This window comes from Equus przewalskii, chromosome 13 (genome assembly GCF_037783145.1).
Source record: "Equus przewalskii isolate Varuska chromosome 13, EquPr2, whole genome shotgun sequence".
Lineage (NCBI taxonomy): Eukaryota > Metazoa > Chordata > Mammalia > Perissodactyla > Equidae > Equus > Equus przewalskii.
The window spans coordinates 86,071,538-86,087,337 of NC_091843.1; the positions used below are offsets into that span (position 1 = coordinate 86,071,538).

At 35.9% G+C, this 15,800-nt stretch overlaps 1 protein-coding gene across 1 annotated transcript in view; it reads right to left on the reverse strand.

Moving 5' to 3' along the window:
- Positions 1-15,800, reverse strand: part of SCAMP1 (secretory carrier membrane protein 1) — an 82,384-nt gene that overhangs the window by 20,401 nt on the left and 46,183 nt on the right. Inside the window, exon 6 of the mRNA XM_070571553.1 lies at positions 11,651-11,810. Within this exon, the coding sequence (XP_070427654.1) occupies positions 11,651-11,810 (160 nt within the window). The remainder of the gene's footprint in view (positions 1-11,650; positions 11,811-15,800) is intronic.

Genomic DNA, 15,800 nt, shown 5'->3' on the forward strand with positions numbered 1-15,800 from the left:
AATGTTTTCTATATCAGATTTAAATCAAATGGTTCAATCTTTTATAGTAATTCTATTAGTAATATATTACACCAAAGTTGATATTACTTAATAAACATAAAACTTAGAAAAATTACCAACAAAAAATAAACAAGCAATAACAACCAAGTCTACAACATAAAATGCTATTTTTATTAATACCAAAAGAAACCTCATGGATGCTTCATCTCTCCAGGCTCACTAGGTGAACAAACATCACTTTTAATAATTAATTTTTTTTTACTGTTTTGAAGTAGATACTTCTAAAATAAATTTCTATTTCCCTGTCCCTTTGGCAGAGAGTGAAGACTATTACTTAATATTTTATTTTTTCTTGTTAAAAGTTTTTACTCTATTATCTGTGTACCAAGAAACCAGAATACCAAACTGGCTAAAATTATATAAGTAATATATACTCTGAATAAGGTCTTCATACATAGAATAATGTCTTAAAGGCTTCACAACAGCTATTTCAGTTACCACGAGGGATCTTTCTACTTAGTTCTAAACTCACAGATATATTCTAGAAGCTGAAATTGCCTAATAACAACCTTTAGTTAAGAAATCTATTAGAAGACACAGAATATGTTTTAAAAATTAAGCAGTCCTACTAAAAAGAAAATATTTCTAAAGTATTGCTTTCAAGTACCAACAGAGGATGTTAAAATTGGTTCACCTTCCTGTCCTATATGCACAGTTAGGACATATAAAGGTACAGTTAGTATACTAAATTGATCAAGTGGAAACCTCAAAGTCTTTGAGACCTATTCTACTTTCACTCTTTAGGCAGGCTAAATCTGTTTCTCAACAGACCTTGCTTGCCTTATCTGATTAATCAAATTTTCTGTTTCTAGCCAAGGAGACAGAAAAAATCATTTCATTGTAAACTTACCATGCTAATATAAATGATTATTTTAAAATACTTCAAATTTCTCTGAAATATAAAGTCTGTATAGCACCACTGACTTAACTGTCTAGACTCTTCCCTCCAAGAGTGCACAAACCTTCCTCTATCAAATCTGTCCAAATTACTACAAACGCAAAATCAGTCAAACGCAAATTTTAAAAAGGTTGCCTTAGGGCTGGCCCAGTTGCATAGTGGTTAAGTTCGCGCACTCTGATTCGGCAGTCTGGGGTTCGCAGATTTGGATCATAGGCACAGACCTGCACACCGCTCATCAAGCCATGCTGTGGTAGCATCCCACATACAAAATAGAGGAAGATTAGCATGGATATTAGCTCAGGAACAATATTCCTCGAGCGAAAAAGGGGAGGACTGGCAGGAGATGTTAGCTTAGGGCCAATCTTCCTCACCAAAAAAATAAGAAGAAGAAGAAGAAAGAATAAAAATGTTGCCTTGTTCTTAACTAGACAAGTAGTCACTGACAATATAGTTTTTTATATCAAAATGATACAAAAAATTGAATCTGACTCTTCTGTGAAAACAATTTAAAATATGGGGTTGCAAATCCCCTATCAAAAGTCTAAACTTTATTAATGCCTCACATGCAAAAAACAGACCTACTCACAGTGCTAAAACATACATTAAGTATAAATAATTTCCCATATACCAAAAAGTGGAAAACTCTGTAAAGTGTAAATTAACGAACCTGAATACAATCACAGCATGATTGTCAAACCCATTTGAGACGCTTGAGAGAAGAGCCTGGTAAGGCTGAGGAGCTCTGAAAGGGCTAGAAGATTCCCAAAGGGAGGGCAGCACCTATGCCAAAATCAGAAAAAAGCAGGAGAAAACACATCTCCAGGGGTGCAGAAGGACTTCTACTGGCACCCATCACCCGAGGTGGTAGCTCTTATATACAGAAAGAGATTAGAAAGCAGACTGTTTAAATAATCCAGCTTGGACGTAGCCATTTTAAGCCAAAGAAGAAACAGTAGAGAAGTTAGAAATACATTTTCAATTGATTTAAGCTAAGTGGTTTTAAATTTTAATCTGTTTCACTTTACAATAAAGTATTTATGGTATTATGAATACTTATTCATAATAAATCCACCTAAGTAATCTATTTCCTCACCTAACTAACTAAATAAATAATAAAAGCTCCCCACTACTTGTCATCCTGGCTCTCCCAGGTAAAAGTCTATTGGAAACTGAAACTCAAATAAACCAGCTGTTTTTCATTTAACATTTTCAAATAATTTACTGCCAAATTACAGCACATCTTTAAAAAAAAGTTCTTCCCTAAATTATAATAAATTTCAGAAAACAGATTTATATGATCTTATAAAGTTTATTTCACATTATATATCAATATCAGAGATATTAACTACAACTACAGTTTGGGGAAGCATGGAAGACAAAGCATTTCATTATTTCAAAAGAGGTAACAGAAATTTTACATTTATCCACGATAAGGAGACACAACCTGGTGACGTCAGCAAAATGGCGGAGAGAGCAGGTTTCTTTGTCTCTCCCCCTTCGAATCTACAACTAATTGGACATTTATCAGTCAACAAAGGCTATCCACACAGCATCTCAGGACGCCTGAGAGACCTGTGTTGCTATATATCGGAAGGCAGGCGGACGGACTTCCCCCGGGGAGGAGGTGGAGATAGGTGAAAACTCTCCGACCCCCAACCCCTGGACAGCCTAGCACCTGCAAGCGACTTTCTTACAGCGGACACGTTCACAGCATCGCCACGCACCAAGGGCCGGTGTGTGCGGGTATCGGCAGAGCAACCGTGGAAACAGGTGACTACAGCCCTACCTAAAACCCCCACGATTGTCCCTAAGCCCAGGGGGAAAATCCACAGTCCTGCACCAGCGGCAGGGAAAGCCGCTACTCGCCATGAGTGGAGAGGCCCCACCCAGCATTCAGAACACCGGGAGGCTCCGGAAGAGTAGGATCCCGGGCAGTGCAGCAGCCCGCCAGCCGCCTCTGACTCACGGACTCTGGCTGTGTCCCAGAGAGGGCAAGGGACATCCAGTGTGACCATGTGCGAGGGCAGGGGCGCAGTGGAGCCCCAGCCGCCCTGCTCCTTGGTCCAGGGGGAAAATCCACGGTCCTGCACTGGCGGCAGGGAAAGCCTCTACTCGCCATTAGCAGAGAGGCCTCGCCCGGAAATCACAAGACTGGAAGACCCTGAGGCAGAAGTAGCAAAGATGGGTGCACTAACCACAGACTGCAGTAGATACCCATAGCTCTGTTGTGGCCCATAGTGGACAAGTGAGATCTTGCGGGCCCTGACAGTGAGAGAGCTATGAATATAGGTGATCCTGCTCCCAGCCACTGGGAAAGCCCATAACACCACTGCAGACCAGCAGGAAGGAGCACACCTAGGTGGTCTGCAATAGTAGGCACCAGCAACCTGAGGCCCCCTTGCTATTGTCCCCACAGCTGACGAGGGACCCCAAGGACCACTGTGACTACAAGGAGGGGTCCAGGTCCAGTCAGCAACAGCTGACAGGGATCCTGCTTGGTGCAGATTAATAAACAGTTCCACCCCCGACTCCAGTAGAAGCAAGTGGAAGCAGTAACTAAACTCTATCTCTATGCAGAGGCACAAATCCACACCTTCAAGTGGTATGAAAAAATATATTAAATCTCCAGAACAGAAGGAAAATGACAAGTACCCAGAAAACAATCCCAAAGACAATGAAATCTATAACCTAAATGACAATGAATTCAAAACAGCCATCATTAAAAAACGCAACAAAGTAAAAGAGAATACAGATAGACAACTCAACGAGTTCAGGAGCTATGTCACAAAAGAGCTTCATATCATAAAGAAGAACCAATCAGAAATACTGGAGATGAAGAACACAATGGAGGAGATTAAGAAAAATCTGGACTCTCTGAACAGTAGGGTCAATAATATGGAGGACAGAATTAGCAATTTGGAGGATAGGAATATAGAAATGCTGCAGATAGAGGAGGAGAGAGAACTAAGACTAAAAAGAAATGAAGAAACTCTCTGAGAATTATCCAACTCAATTAGGAGATGCAACATAAGGATTATAGGCATCCCAGAGAGAGAAGAGAAGGAGAAGGAGGCAGAAAGCCTGTTCAAAGAAATAATGGCTGAGAACTTTCCAAACCTGGAGAGAGAGATGGAACTCCATGTAACAGAAACGAACAGATCTCCAAACTTTATCAATGTTAAAAGACCAACCCCAAGGCATATAGAAGTGAAGCTTGCAAAAGTCAATGACAAAGAGAAAATACTAAGGGCAGTAAGGCAGAAGAAAATAACCTACAAAGGAACCTCCAAAAGGCTGTCAGCAGATTTCTCAGCAGATACCTTACAGGCTAGAAGAGAGTGGAATGATATATTCAAAACTATGAAGAATGAAAACTTGCAGCCAAGAATACTCTATCCAGTGAAAACATCCTTCAAATGTGATGGAGAAATAAAAACCTTCCCAGATAAACAAAAGTTAAGGGAGTTCATTGCCACAAGACCTCCTCCACAAGAAACGCTCAGGAAGACCCTCACACCTGAAAAATCAAAAAAAGGAAAGGGGCTACAAAACCCAGAGGATAGGAGATAAGTAGAAAGACAAAATCAGAAAGTTGCAGTTCTCCATCAGAACAGTTTAGCAAAAGTTAAGTATAACATTAAAGATAAAAGGAACAGAAATACCAAGAATAAACATAATCTTGTCATTTTAACCATAAACTCACAACACAACAAGGAAGAAAAAAAAAATCTGACAATAACAATCTAGAAGGAGAAGAGGAAAAGGATGTAATGTCTTAATCTAAGGAAATAAGAGGCTATCAGAAAATGGACTATCTAATCTATGATATGTCTTATACAAAGCACTTGGTAACCACTAAACAAATAACAAGAATAAAGACACAAATTACAAATAAGAAGAAAACCAATATAGAAATCTACCTACCTGAATTAGTAGTCCAAAAATCACGAGACAGGAAACAAAGGAAATGCAAAAGAACCAGAAAACAAGTGATAAAATGGCAGCATTACGGCCCCACATTTCAATAATCACTCTAAATGTAAATGGATTGAACTCTCCAATCAAAAGACACAGAGTGGGAGGATGGATTAAAGAACAAGACGCAACAATATGCTGCCTCCAGGAAACACACCTCAGCCCCAAAGACAAACACAGACTCAGAGTGAAGGGATGGAAGACGATACTTCATGCTAATAATGAACAAAAGAAAGCAGGTGTTGCCATACTTATATAAGACAAAGTAGACTTTAAAGCAAAACAGATAAAGACAGACAAAGAGGGGAAGTTTATAATAATAAAAGGGACACTTAACCAAGATGACATAAGACTTACAAATATATACTCACCCAACACAGGAGCACCAAAATTTGTAAAGCAACTATTAACAAAACTAAAGGGAGACATCAACAGCAATACAATAATAGTAGGGGACCTCAACACCCCATTAACACCAATGGATAGATCATCCAGACAGAAAGTCAACAAGGAAATTATAGAATTAAATGAAAAACTAGACCAGATGGACCTAATAGATATATATAGAACACTCCACCCAAAAACAGCATGCTACACATTCTTCTCAAGTGCGCATGGAACATTCTCAAGGATAGACCATATCTTGGGAAACAAAGCAAGCCTCAACAAATTCAAGAGGGTTGAAATAATATCAAGCATCTTTTCTGATCATAATGCTATGAAACTAGAAATCAACTACAAGAATAAAGCTGATAAAGGGGAAAAAAATGTGGAGATTGAAAGCCCAGAAATAAAACCACACATCTGTGGACAGCTAATCTTCGACAAAGCAGCTGAGGGCATACAATGGAGAAAAGAAAGTCTCTTCAACAAACGGTGCTGGGAAAACTGGAAAGCCACATGTAAAAGAATGAAAATTGACCATTCTTTTTCACCATTCACTAAAATAAACTCAAAATGGATCAAAGACCTAAAGATTAGGCCTGAAACAATAAGTCTTCTAGAAGAGAATATAGGCAGTACACTCTTTGACATCAGTTTCAAAAGAATCTTTTCAGACACCATAACTCCTCAGATGAGGGAAACAATAGAAAGAATAAACAAATGGGACTTCATCAGACTAAAGAGCTTCTTCAAGGCAAGGGAAAACAGGATTGAAAAAGAAAAACAACCCACTAATTGGGAAAAAATATTTACAAGTTATTTATCCGACAAAGGGTTAATCTCCATAATATATAAAGAACTCACACAACTCAACAACAAAAAAATCAAACAACCCAATCAAAAAATGGGCAGGGGACATGAACAGACATTTCTCCAAAGAAGATACACGGATGGCCAATAGACACATGAAAAGATGGTCTCCATCACTAATCATCAGGGAAATGCAAATCAAAACTACACTAAGATATCACCTTACACCTGTTAGAATGGCTAAAATAACCAAAACAAAAAGTGACAAATGTTGGAGAGGTTGTGGAGAAAAAGGAACCTTCATACACTGTTGGTGGGAATGCAAACTGGTGCAGCCACTATGGAAAACAGTATGGAGATTCCTCAAAAAATTAAAAATAGAACTACCTTATGACCCAGCCATTCCACTACTGGGTATCTAACCAAAGAACTTGAAATCAGCAATTCCAAAAGTCCCATGCACCCCTATGTTCATCGCAGCATTACTTACAATAGCCAAGACGTGGAAGCAACCCAAATGCCCATCAACTGATGATTGGATAAAGAAGATATGGTATATATATACAATGGAATACTACTCAGCCATAAAAAAGATAAAATCATCCCATTCACAACAACATGGATGGATCTTGAAGGTATTATGTTAAGTGAAATAAGCCAGATAAAGATGAACTCTGTATGACTCCACTCATAGGTGGAAGTTAAACATAGAGACAAAGAGAATTGATTGGTGGTTACCAGGGGAAGGGGGAGGTGGGGGGCGGGCACAAAGGGTCAAGTGGTGCACCTACAACATGACTAACAATAACGTACAACTGAAATTTCACAATGTTGTAAACTATCATAATCTTAATAAAAAGCTAAAAAAGGTAAATGTAAGGTGATGGACGTGTTAACCCAATTGTGGCAATTCTTTCACAATATATACAAATATCAAATCATCAAATTGTACACTTTAAATATATTACAACTTTATGTGTCAATTATACCTCAATAAAGCTAAAAGAAAATGAAGATAAAAATCTGAGGGAATTCATTGCCGTGAGACCTATACTAAAACAAGGAAAAAAGAAAAAAATAACAGACTATACAAAAAATAGAGTAGGAGCCAGTCCGGTGGCACAGTGGTTAACTTGCACGCTCCTTCTCAGCAGCATGGGGTTCACAGGTTTGGCTGCCAGGTGCAGACCTACACACCACTCATCAAGTTATGCTGTGGCAGCATCCCACATACAAAATAGAGGAATACTGGCACAGATGTTAGCTCAGAGACAATCTTCCTCAGGCAAAAAGAGGAAGACTGGCAACAGATGTTAGCTCAAGGCCAATCTTCCTCACCAAACAAAACAGAGTAACACTGTATTAACCTAAAAGAAGGCAAAGAGAAAAAGGTATACAACAGATATGTTTTATATAGTTAAGTAGTAGATACAAATAGAAAAGACAGCACACATAAATCTATATACAGTCATGCACCACAAAATGAAGTTTCCATAACAGACCACATCTATGACAGTGGGCCCACAAGATTAGTACCATATGGCCTAGGTGTGTAGTAGGTTATACCATCTAGGTTTGTGTAAATACATGTTTGCACAAAGACTCATTCCTCAGAATGTATCCCTGTCATTAACTGACAGATGACAATATATCAGTAATTACATTAAACATAGATAAAAAACTCCAATTAAAAGACTAGATTATCAGGCTAGATTTTTTAAAGCTTATTTTTATCTGGCAATACAAAGGACCTATAAATATCTTAGTGTAAATTTTAATTTCCTCTAGCTGATACTGGTGCACCAGAGGAGAATGGAATATAAAAGCAGCAAAAGATAATTCATAACAAATTGTTTTACGGGTCATCAAAAGTAAACGACAAAACCTAACAAAAACAAAAAAGTAAAACACTAATTCCAACTACCATTTTTTGACCAGCTATAAAGCCAAACACTTTGCATACATTATCTTCAATTCTCTTATCAACTCTGCAAATGTTATCCCCAGTTTACACTCAACAAACTGAAGCTCTGAGAGGGTGCACTGCATTTTCCTAGGAACATACAGCTTTTAAGTGGGGAAGCCAGGATTCTATCCCTTTCTCAAACTGCTTCCAATAGTTATGCTTTTTCAACAAAACACTGCCTCATTAGTAAGCAGCTAATATTTCAAAGTATTTACATAATGCTTAGTGATTTGTGGAAGCATAAAATTAAAACAAAGTTACAATCTTTTTAAAATATGTAAATGACAATTCCAAGTTTAATTCTGATACCTAATAAACTTAACTTTTTAAAAGCACATATACACTTGAAACTTCTCCAATTCTGCTTTAGATTCAGGCAATGAGATTACTTTATGAAGGACAAAGTCCTTTACGTATGACAGTAAAAGGATCTTCTTGGTTAAAAGCTAAGTTACATTCATATAGAAAATTACTTCATATAGTTGGAAAACTATCTTTTTCATGAACATTCTGATATTCCAATGGTGCCAGTAAATGCAGGAGTTTTTTTTCCTGATTTCAGAGAAAAATATTTATTAAAAATTTAAATCCTCAAAAAGGTAATCCAAGAAGATTAATTTAAAAACAACTGATCTTCTATTTAGAGGTAAATTACAAGGTACGATATCAATATTAAATTCCTGTGGAATTCAAACTTTTTTAGGTGTTTGAATATCACCCAATTTTTACATAAGAATTATACTAGCCAAAGTTTCAGAAATGCCTACTTTTAAATCATTTATATTATACATTTCTAGAGGGCAAGTAATATGTCTTCTTTGTATCTCCAGCCTAGTACACTGTCAGTGTTCAATGAGTGCTTAATTTAACCTTGGGGTACTTTGTATTTCCCAGCTGCTTTGCAATCATAAGTTACTTATCTTAATATTAACATCTCCCTAAAAGAATCAAGTGAACTCAATAGTGAACCTGCAAATGAAATACTAAAACAGAAACTCGGATGACACTGGAAAACCAACTTCTCATGCATAATAACTAATTTAAAAATGATTATTCCTAAACAAAGTCTACCTTTGTTACATTTTAAAATCACTATATTAACTCTTGTTAACAAATACGTGAACCTGGCCTAAAAGGCTTTGGTTACCCATTTTCTACTGACTTACATTATATGTTCAGATGCTTCTGTTTCACTTCTTAATCATCCATCAGTCTTAAAACAATACAAAACACTTACATATCCTCTGACCCCGCCTTTCTCAAAGGCAGTAATCCCTGTCAAAACCGATCTCAAATACAGCACTTATGTGAATAAATGAAGTCTATTTAAAACTCTATCTTTAATATAATCATATCTAAAATCTGGTTTGAGATTTTCATATTTAAGGGAGAAATCTGTCATCAATAAATGTTGAACAAACTTTAGCAGATCCTTCAGAAGAGACTTAACATACGCAGCAACACTTGTCAATATGGATGCAGGAAATGCCAAAGTGACACACTAAGAAAGTACATTAAAGATTTAAAATGCTGTAATTTCAATTTTACCTATAAAAAATCATTCCTCTCAGTTCCGCTCCAAACAGTGAGACCCAGATAATTAACATATTTGTGATATACTCTAAAGGGCTGAGATGCAACTAAGAAGTTAGTGTAGGGATTAATAATTCCAGAAGGAAAAATATTCCACAAAGTATTTTAATTTCAACTGGCAAAGAAGGAAAATAAAAGGAGCTGAGTGATTTCAAGTAATAAAAGGCAGAAAGCTGGCTTTCAGTAGTTTGTTTGGCTACATTAGTCACAGAAGGTTTAAAATACGAAGTCTCTAGTCTCAGGTCACTTTTATTTATTTTTTATTTATCTTTTTTTGTTGAGGAAGATTGTCCCTGAGCTAGCATCTGTGCCGATCTTCCTCTATTTTGTACGTGGGATGCCACCACAGCATGGTTTGACGAACGGTGAGTAGGTTTGCGTCCAGGATCCGAACTCGCAAATCCTAGCCACCAAAGTGGAGTGCTCAAACTTAACCACTATGCCACTGGGCTGGCCCCTCTGGTCACTTTTAAAGTTTCAAAGACAAACCCCGTTCCCACCTACCAATATCATTACAGATATACTGGTAACGTAATGGAAGCAGACAGGCAGAGGCCAGACAGCAAAAAAATAGAAACCAAAAAACCTTGTGAGCCAGACTTGGATAACACAGAACAGAGCAGTGGTAACTCTCTCCCTAGATCACACAAGGAATAAATAGGTCCTTTTTATCCCTCTCCAGCTCACGTCTATAGGAGTGCCTCACCCAATTCCCTGACAACCAACCTCCCATATTTCAGTACATCGAAAGGTTCTTTCCTCCTTTTCCCTCCTCCTATTTTCTTCCCTCCTTTCCATTTCTAACAAATTTAGTTTTCTGTTGAATGACACCTCTTCTTTCCAAATTCCCTAATCTTCTCCCTTTTTGTTCTCTTTTTTCCCCCAGCTGTTTACATATCTGGGTTCCTAATTCCACATGGGGAGTGCAGGGGGTGGGGCTGATACACATTCTGGTTAAAGAAATTTTACGTCGAAATGGAAAAAAAAATTAAACAACTGAATGTGGCCCTGTAATTTCCCTACTATATTATCTGCACAATACATGCCTGTTTCCTAGTAATGCTGTCCCTCATTCACAAGAGTTGAAAAAGGTTCATTATTCATAAACGAGTTTACTCAAATAAAAGTAAGTTGACAAATGACTGAACACACGGACTCACAGAGGACAGACTATCACCTAAATCAGCATTTCCTCATGTTTATTTCTCAAAGCAATAATCCAACAAGGTACTCCACAAAAAAATAATGGTTTTACAGTCAAATCACAAAGCACACTAGGTTCTTAGAGAGTCTAAGAGATCCTGAAATGAAGAGACTTGCTTAAGTTTATTATCCAGCTAGTCCCAAACTTAAGCTAATGAGCCCTTTTTTTCTGCAACACCTATTAATATCCCACAGAAATGAATTTATGAATGTTAACCCTAACCATTGATTAAAATATATCATGCAAAGTATTATACTTAATCTTATAGTCTAGTTTTAAAATGTTGCTGCCTTTTGAAAAACCAAAAATGAATGTACAGAAGACAATTACCAAGTTGCTAGATGAAAGTGTCTCCCTTTAAACATCACATGTATATTTACCTCATCTAGGTTCATTTAACAATTAGGCTTGTGAATTTTTTTGAAGCGGGGAATGAAGAGCAAAATTTTCCTTAAAGTCAATTGTATCACATGGAATAGAATCTTTACAAATATTAAGATGTAAGACTGTTCTCATTTCTCCTTCATTCATTTTCATGTTTGACCTTTTTCTCATGCAGGAGAAAAGAAGTGGAATTTATGACTTACTAAAACTAATGAATACACAGGCATGTTATGTATGGACTTTTCTGAAGTTATGTTATACAACAATAAAAAATTTTAGAAATGAAAATGTGTCAATTTTCCCTTTAAGGTGTACTACAAATTATTTACTTCACAGGTTTTAAAGAGCATATTTTAAAGTACACACATTTTACCTGAAAGCTCCGTAAAGTGGTCTGTACCAACAGACAAATGAACAAGGAGTAAAAAGCAAGAACCACAGGATGCTCAATCCAAAATCAACCCCTCTTGTAGAATCAACACAAAACCAAGCCAAGCATCCGAAGATATTTAGAAACAGTGTTACAGCGTGGACTGTGGAATCAAAAAACAAAACAGAAAAGAAATGTTTACATTCAATTTATGAGTTCATTCAACAAAAATTTTAAATGAAAAAATACTTCCTAAAAGCAAATGCGTTCTACCCCGTTTCCATTTAATATTTTTCAAAACATTGCTGTTTCTTACACACTTGACGTGGAAGCAGAATATACAAAGGAAAAGGAGTCCTATGACCTGTCTGGCAAAAATTCTTTCGGCCCTCTCCTACAGGGCAATTACACAGCTAAGAGGAGCACCACCTTCAGATCCTCTTCCCTCAGGAGACACGTGATGTGTCTCTTGATCCAAGGCCAAAGAAGAAATGCAGTGCCTGCCAGAAAAAGGACCAGGACTTGGGAGGAAAAGATCCTACACTCAGAACTGTATTTTTACAGAAAGGGGCTGCAGACTCTTCCCAGAGAGGACTACAAAAAGAAGAGAAAGCTGGAGAAGCGCCCTGTGCAAGTTCATTACAACATTTTTAAGCAATAAAATTAATTAGAATCACTGGACTAAAAATATTAATATGGTAGTAATTTCTAGTGACTGTTCAGTCAATCTATAAGGGTTATTAATTCATCTTCACAGAGTTGTCCATTTATTAAAGTCCTGGGACAAAAACTGTGTTTTGGTAGAGAATTAAACTTACTTAAAAAAAAAAAAGAAGAGATGAGAAAAAGTACACCATGATGCATTTCAGCTGCTGTGGCACACCTTTCTTTTAGTTAACACAAATAGATCTTGGCAAACTCTTCATATGCTGTTAATAATTACTTTCCCAGACAGACCGAAGACAAAAAATCTGAGTAATATCTAACTACACTATGATCCTAAAGAACCACATTTACCCATTATAATTAGCAACTTCTAAAGAGGACTTTTAAAAAATTTATTCACAGGCTGACTTCATTATAGGAAACCTTTCAAGAGTTAAAATAATGTTTAATGTAAATTATCAATACAATAAAAATATACCAACAAACTACTTGAATTAAAAACAAATAGAAAACCTAGTGAATCTCAATTTAAAAATCTCAACATACATTAAAAACAAACTTTAAAATCTTTTTAAATTATTAATCAAATAAAATCAGTAATTAATGAAACAGGATTAAAACACACATTCTAGGCTGCACCACAATTTGTTCTTATCTAACAACTGGATGAATGCGCAGAGCAGGAGTGGGAGTCCCAGGAGGAGTGAGGCGCTGGGCCACAGTGACTCAATAATGAGCTAATCGACCTCTGTGCATTTCCATCCTTCAGCTGTGGAAATGCAGGAGCTCTTCCAGCTTTAACATTCCATTTGATTCTATTACATGAGAAAGACTCTTACTAATTACTTTATTCCCATCAGGATTTCTACCTATCATGAGAGCTAGCTAACTAATAAAATTACTCAAAATCCTTTGCCTCAAAATAAAAGTAATTCTGTTAAGGACTTAAAAACAGAATTCAAAAGAGTGTGGGATAGAAAATTATTACTCTAACATTAAACAGCATCCAACTGCCTAAAAAAGTTTTAAATGTTCAGAACATTCTAACTCAGATCTCAACCTTCAGAGAAATAATTTTTAAAGGTTTATCTCCTAATCCACTTAAGGAAGACAGACAGTATATATGGGTATGTGTGTTTTAAAGTTCACAAAAATTCTTCTAAGTATAGATAAAAATATCAATTTAATTTTGTGTAATCTATTAGAACTCTTTTCTAAATGTTTTCACAGTAACCAACAACTACCATCAGTAACTCATTTATTTGTACCTCAATGAAGAATGAAATGTCTAGGCCTACTTACTAAATAATCAGTTCACTCAGAGATTAAAAAACATATAAAAGGCAAGGTACTGTGAAATACATGATTCTATGCTGCTAATTTCAATCCAATTCCAATCCACTTGGTGGATTCTAAGTGTAGGTAAAACACTAAAGAAATTTTTAGGCCATTTTGTTTACATGATTTGCAAGTTGAATGACTCTCTTTCATATAAAATTTCAATTTGGTTTACTAAGCACCCAAATCTGGTACTAGTGGACCTAAATTTGCAACTATCACTACAATATTCTTTTGTTAAGCTCTGCATTACCATACAGAGCCTAACATAAACAACTATCACTACAACATTCTCTTGTTAAGCTCTGCGTTACCATACAGAGCCTAACATACACAGCTTTAGAACAGCATATTGCCTTCTTCACTACGTGGCCTTTTATGCAGCTGGCTTGTTTTCCTTCTTTTTTTTTTTTTAATTCAAGAGTACACTCAAAGAGGTTGAGATTCATTTCACAGAGATATTCCTAATTGCTTCAATTCCTTTATAGTGTAAATTAATTGCTTCAAGTAAGGTACCTTTGAAAACATATCTTCACCATATTTGGGTTTAAACTGTAAATTACTTCTTCACTTGGGTAGTCTGTAGGTGGCATAATATGGAAATCTAGACTCTGGGCTCTGGAGTCAAGCTCTCCAACACCAATTTTACTTGCTATGTAATCTTGGACAAATTACTGAAATTCTATAAGCTTTAGTTTCCCTATCTATAAAACTAGATAATATAGTGCCTGCTTCATAGTGTGGTTAGGATTTAACAACATAATGTATAAAAAGTGATTAGCACTGTGCCTGCCACAAAGTAAATCTCAATAAATGTTTTCTCTCATTAAAATTATTATTACAACGCGAAAGCATTAGTCAACTCCAAAATCAGTAACAGGTTGACATTTCTTGAAAATAACTTTTCAAAACAGCCTATATTCTATGAAATTTAGAGACATCACTGAGCTGGTACTAGATCTTACTTTGTTCTAGGTAATGCTTCTTCAAATCAGAGCCTTAACTGGAATCTTGAGCCCTCTTTGAATACAGTTAACATATGTGCCAACTGAACAAGGTTAGGAAAAACTATAGCCAATTACATTATTTCTAAGAACCTCAGAGTTATATATTTCTAAGACAAAACAGACCTATTCTAAAAGAATCAGCATTGGTAAAGCAGTTAATCACTCAGTTAAAATTAATCATCTTCTCTATTCAATCACTATTTACTAAATTCTTTATAGAATTTTCTTCCAACTCCCATCCCCCCATCAAAAATATGTTTTTCACTAAGTCAAAGAACTTATACCTAAAATGCTAGGCCAATTTCTGCCCATTAAAAAATAATTACTATATATGCATATATTATATGATATATATGATATATTTATAAGATATATGATATATTGATTAAATAAAATATATGAGTTGGTTAGCATGTATATATATGGAATCTAAACCTTTAATATTAAAAATCTATAATACTACTGACACTGGGGATTCAGCAAAGATATTAGATTGACAACAAAATTTCAAAAAGAAACAAAAAATAAGAGTTAAAAATGTACTATCCATATGGAATTGCTTCTCAAATTCCAAAGCAAGTTCACACATGTGAAGAATGCTCCTAAAAGATTCTGAGGAAAATTATCCCATATATTTTAGAGGGCAAAAGGCTCCCTAATCATACAGCAAAAACACACAAATTTCCTCCATCAAGAACACACCCTATAAATTATCCATTAACCCAGAAGTTGTGTAGGTGAGAAGTTGTGACAGCTACCTCTCCTACTGATATAATGATATTAAAGGGGCTGAGACTACTGTTTGGAATAAAAATGAAACACAGTAAGTGGGAATTCTGTGTACATACAGCAAACTGTTAACAGCATGACAGTTTATTTTAGTATTCCATGAGCTGTAATTATACTCAAAGCAATGTGAGCATCATAGCCTAAAATGTATGTCCTAATGTTCTATTCAATAAAACCTGTATTAATTAGTACTTTCAATAACAAAAGTATCATTACCATTTGAAAATGAAAAGTAAATTGTGCTCAAAGCTATAAGAAAAATTAGTTTATAATATTACAATATTTTATGCGCCCTTTAAAAAACAGTCATAATACTTTAGTAGAATTTTTTGGTGGCCTTCATTTGCATAAAA